Source organism: Arachis ipaensis, chromosome B07, assembly GCF_000816755.2.
Source record: "Arachis ipaensis cultivar K30076 chromosome B07, Araip1.1, whole genome shotgun sequence".
Taxonomy (NCBI): Eukaryota; Viridiplantae; Streptophyta; class Magnoliopsida; order Fabales; family Fabaceae; genus Arachis; species Arachis ipaensis.
Window position 1 is genome coordinate 10,549,325 of NC_029791.2, and position 5,613 is coordinate 10,554,937.

The window sequence follows — 5,613 nt, forward strand, 5'->3', positions numbered from 1 at the left end:
ATTAATAAATATTAAATATTTATAATTTATTATAAAAAAATAATTAAAGGAATTAGACATTAAATTAAAGACACTATAAAATGGGCCGCAAAAAATTGTCATTGTTCTAGAAGCTCACAATATATTTACATTTTATTTTACTACCTCTTTTTACCCCTAAAAAGGCACAAGACAACATCCACTGGATTCTATATACCAACCATATCTGTTTTTATTAGATATTGATTGATATGTGAAAACAAGAAATTGTAAAGATGAAACATTCTTTATTAAATTTTATTCATGGAGACCTTTCCAGCAAAATGGAGACAGAAAATTCTACAAATTTAGTTTGTTAAAGTGCTTTTAGGTACGTACGTGGTGTCATTTTGTTCAGATGAGCAAGGATTGGAACAAAGAATTAGGTTAGCTCAAATTGTTTAAAAAACTGATTTTGACTTTGATTGTAAAAATTGAACTAAAATCAAATAAAGATATCACAAATTGTCCAATTCCCCAGCTACTTGCCTATTTTACTTTTGGTATGCTTCTTAAATGGTAACATAATTGATTGACATTGTTTATGACTAACGATTTTCATGAATGGGAAACTTTATTTGGATATTTTTGCCGTCCCATAACGTCAATTGGGCAGCTTATGTTGTATTAGGAGGTGGTAGGGGATTAGGAATAATTATGGCATCATGGAAAACTAGATTCCCCTTGTTCAAACATTGTTGTATTCGTACAACGTACAACTTTGCTGTTTTACTTATTTTCTAATGTAGATGAAAGTGGTTAGATGCAACCTTCAATTTCTTTAGAATGTGTAACACTATAGGATTAAGGATTTTAAAAAATAACAAAATTTATATATAATACACAAAACGCTTTAAATTATTTAAAAGAATAAAGAAGAATACTAGGGGACCAGCAATTTTTGTATTTTGTAGCCATCAAATAGCCATCAAGATGGTTTTAATGGTGTGAAATTGGTATAAGATTTTGTTAAGGGTGGAAAAAGGCCAGGCGGCCTGCCAGGGGCCTGCAGCCTGGCCTGTGTTTGGTCTGGCCTGACCTGTGTTTGGCCTGGCTTGGCCTGGCCTATTATAAAATAGGCACAGACCCAGGCTCTTTTAAAAGCCTTAATACGTTAATAGGTCAGGCCTAAGCTCGCTAATTAGCCTTATTGGCCTGTCAGGCTTGCCTGGACCTGTTAAAATATAATTAAATATATAAATAATTATTTATTATTACAAAATTATGAGAAAAAAAAAATTATCAGACCTTTTAACAGGCTTTAGGCCAGGCCAGGCCTAGTACCTTATAAAGAGCATCAGACTCAAGTCAATTAACTGTATGACAGGCCAGGCCTGTTAAGAGCAAAATCTGGCCTGATCTGACTTGTTTTTACCTTTAGATTTCATCCAAAGGTTCACTTTTTTTTACTGGTTATATGTTAGCCAGAATTTAACAAAGTTGCTGTTCCTAGACTTTTCCAATAATGAATATAAACTACTGATTAATTTTATCATGTATTACTCTCGTATCCCACCGTATTGAATTCCCTCGGTCATACATTTTAATATGAATTTATTTTCATAAATAGTGTATGTATGCATCGAATCTAATTTCTCATTTTACGTAATGAAATTTAAAATGATATTCTATTCCATAGCGTGGTGACTTTTAAATTCCTCGTCCGTGTTGTGTTTCCCCTTGCCCCCTACTCCCCCCTTTTCTATTCAAAATTCCCATTTTAATATGAATTTATTTTCATAAATAGTGTATGTATGCATCGAATCTAATTTCTCATTTTACGTAATGAAATTTAAAATGATATTCTATTCCATAGCGCCGCGACTTTCAAATTCCTCGTTCGTGTAGTGTTCCCTTTGCCCCCATTCCCCCCAGTCCACACGTCTTTCCTTTCGTTTCCATCTCTATTCAAATTTCCTGTTTCCACAACCTCTCTCCTCTTATCCATCCATATAAAGACTCATTCATGTACCTTCTTATTAGTATCTCAAATTCTATCACTAACATTTTCTAACTCTATCATAACACCATTTTTATTTTTCTCATCTTCCCAAAATGGTTGATTTAGAGTGGAAATCAAAGATGGCAAGGTCCAAAATCAACGTGCATGATCCCAAGTCTCCAAAACTCGCCGTTTCAGACAAACCCGTCCTTCAGCCAAACCTACCCGCTTTGCAACTACCTCTTACACCAAACGACATCAAAACAGCGTCGTTTCCCCTTTGTGAAGCTTACGACAACTATCTCCGCCTCCCTCAGCTCCGAACACTATGGGACTCAAACAACTTCCCCAGATGGGCCCATGAGCCCATCATGAAGCCCGCCCTCAACGGTCTCGAGATCACGTTCCGCTTCATCTCAACCGTTTTGTCGGACCCAAGGCCGTACGCGAACAAACGCGAGTGGGCCCGCAGGCTCGAGTCTTTGGCCAAGGCCCAGGTACAGCTCATCTCCACGCTCTGCAAAGACCAGGAAGAAAGCCCGGAGACATGTGGTGAAGTTCCGGTAAGGGACGTCAGCAGTAGCGGTTACAGAAGCTATAGCGAGGCTAGTTTGCTTCCAAGGCTCGCCACGTGGCACAGATCCAAAGATGTAGCTCAGAGGATCCTCGCCACCGTGGAAGCTGAGATGACGAGATGTTCGTACACTCTAGGCTTGGGCGAACCGAACCTCACCGGAAAACCGATCCTCCGTTACGACGCGGTTTGCATGCCAAACGAGCTTCACTCTCTCGAAACGACGCCATTTGACCACGTCGAGAACTTCGAGAATTTGAATCTCCACGCAACGCACCAGATTGTAGAGTCCTGGTCACGCGCCGCGCGCGTGCTGCTCGAGAGTGTTGCGGAGTCGGTGGAAGGAAGAAGGTTTGAGAAGGCGGCGAGGGAGTGCTACGCGGTGGAGCGGATCTGGAAGCTTCTATCGGAGATCGAGGACCTTCACTTATTGATGGATCCGAACGATTTCATGAAGCTGAAGAAGCAGATCGCGATTCGGGGTTTCGGCGATACGGCGGCGTTTTGCTTCCGATCGAAGGAGCTTGTGGAGGTGGCGAAGATTTGTAGGGAGATGAAGAGGATGGTACCGGGGATATTGGAGGTGGAGGTTGATCCGAAGGGAGGGCCGGGTATGGTGGAGGCGGCGATGAGGATTTACGCGGAGAAGAAGGCGGAGGGTGTGGTTGAGGTGCTGCAAGCGATGCTGGGGATAGAGGCGGCGATGAAGAGATTCTTCTACGATTACAAGCAGGTTGTAGCGGCGGTGATGGGAAGCGCGGAGGCTGGCGGGAACCGAGTTGATTCAGGTGACTCGCTAAGTCAGATATTCTTGGAGCCAACGTATTTTCCGAGCCTCGATGCGGCAAAGACGTTCCTGGGATATTATTGGGATAATCACGAAAATACCCTTACTTGGCACTAACATTTGAATGACACTGTCAATTAAAAAAAATATATTTTTCCTTGTAAAACGGTTGTTGTAACCACCATCTCTCCTATAAAATATTTAACTATTTTTTGGATTATTTACATTCACATGGTTCTTTGAGTTTTTTTAATAGGAAAAGTATATTTTTAATTTTTAAAGTTTGTAAAAATTTAAAATTATTTTTAAATTTTATTTTGATTTAATTTTATTCTAAAATTTTTTTATTTGTATGAAATATACTTAACAATTAAATTTTTAAAAAAATTAGGACTAATCTAGTAATAATGCATAACAACTATTTTTTAGTTTGCTTGTGTTAATGGCTATTCTTATAAAATTGTTGTTGACTTAGTTTTAAATTTTTTTGAAAAATTAGCCATTAGGAGTAGGTATATTTGACAAAAATCGAAAATTTTTGAGACAAAATTAAAATAAAATAAAACTTGAAAATATTTTTAAAATTTTAACAAATTTTAATGATAAAAAATATACTTTATTTTTTTTAATAAATAAAATAATTGATATTCACTTTTTTAAACGTTATAAAATTTTGTTTACCGTTTTAAACAGTCATTAACAATTTCGCAGACAGAGACTATTTCGTAGTCAATGATTATGCAATACAAGAACAACATAATGTGTAGTTTATGCCCGCGTAATAGAGGAAAAAAGATTCTCGCTAAATCATTTGTTTAGTTTGCAACTTGTTAGAATTGGGAGAAAAAAAGAGAAAAAGGAGAAAAGGAAAGAAGATAGGAGAAAAAAAAATTGTCTCATTGATTCGGAGTAAAGATATCAATCGTTTAAATGAAGGCAGACATATTGTGAACCATATTGATGACCAGGTTAAAATTAAATTACTTTTTTGTTTATTATATTATAGTTGTTAGTTGGTTAGTTAATAGTTATAAGTTTAGGATAAATTTAATATATTAGGGAAGAGGAATGTTAGAGGACCAGCTAAATTTTTTATTTTTGATCAATAGTTAGTTATTAATATTTAAAATTGTGGATTAAAAGTACGTTGCTAGATTATTAAACTAAAAAAATTGGATTGATGGCTAAAAGTGATTGTCAAAAATAATAAATTCTTCTGATTCTCTAACATCAAATGAAATACAACAATACCCAATTTTTTTAACATACTTAATTTCAAGCATTCTCATATCAACCAAAATCAAATTTTTAAGCACTGTCAATGAATGCAATCGCCAAATATACATAACAATGGAATCACTGCATTCAAAATGTGTGCACCATCATCTTTTTGTGATGTTGTTGCATTTGGATAGACAACACTCACTAGCCATTTGGATAAATTATCTTTGAGAGAAAAAAAGAAAGAATAGATAAAAGGTAAAATTCATTGTGAGGATATGATATATATAGCAATCTTTCGTGATAAATTCACATACAATTTCGCACGCAGCACATACACTATAGCGATCTCACACGATTACGTTGTCAATGTATGGCTGCACAATAGTGACGTCCACCTCTATTGTGCAGTTCATGCCTGCGCTATAATTTGATTGTGAAATTGTCAGTAAATATTAAAAAAAATAAAAAATAAAAAATACTTATCAACTTTTGCTCCCATTTTGTATTTCAGTGAAAATGAACAAAGAATTGGTTAACTATGTTAAATTTTTCCCTTTCTGTAGAATCTGAAACAACTCTTGATGACAGAGCCATCTTGTTCTTGATGAACTTGCAATATTTTTCTCACATAATTAAATGGGTTTTTTTTTTTGAATAAAGAAAGCTCAACACAACTAGGTGGAGCAATGAAAGAACATGACACAACAAATAGTAAAAATATAGGGTATAATACGTTGTCATCTCCGACATTGCTATCAACAACCAAACGAGTCGACACCACTTCACTCCCTATAACTCAAAAATGACCTATTCTTGACTTCCTCAACACCCGTCTCTGAATTCTAAAAAATTTTGCTATTATGTTCTAACCAAATGTTCCAAATAACCACAGAGAACCCTATCAGCCACTTCTTTTGCTCAATATTTCTGCCTGCCACTTTAATCCAACTCTCAAAGAGCTCTTTGACAGTTCCCGAAATAATCTAAGCTCTATCAGCACACGTCAACCAAGCGCACCACACCTACTAGGTAAACTCATAGCCAAGAAATAAATGATGCACACATTTT

The 5,613-nt window shown here is 36.1% G+C and overlaps 1 protein-coding gene across 1 annotated transcript; it reads left to right on the forward strand.

The window, feature by feature from the left end:
- On the forward strand, positions 1,804 to 3,549 carry LOC107609852 (nematode resistance protein-like HSPRO2). Its single transcript, XM_016311897.2, has one exon. It carries the CDS (start codon positions 2,074 to 2,076, stop codon positions 3,436 to 3,438), a length of 1,365 nt encoding a protein of 454 aa, XP_016167383.1. The 5' UTR covers positions 1,804 to 2,073; the 3' UTR covers positions 3,439 to 3,549.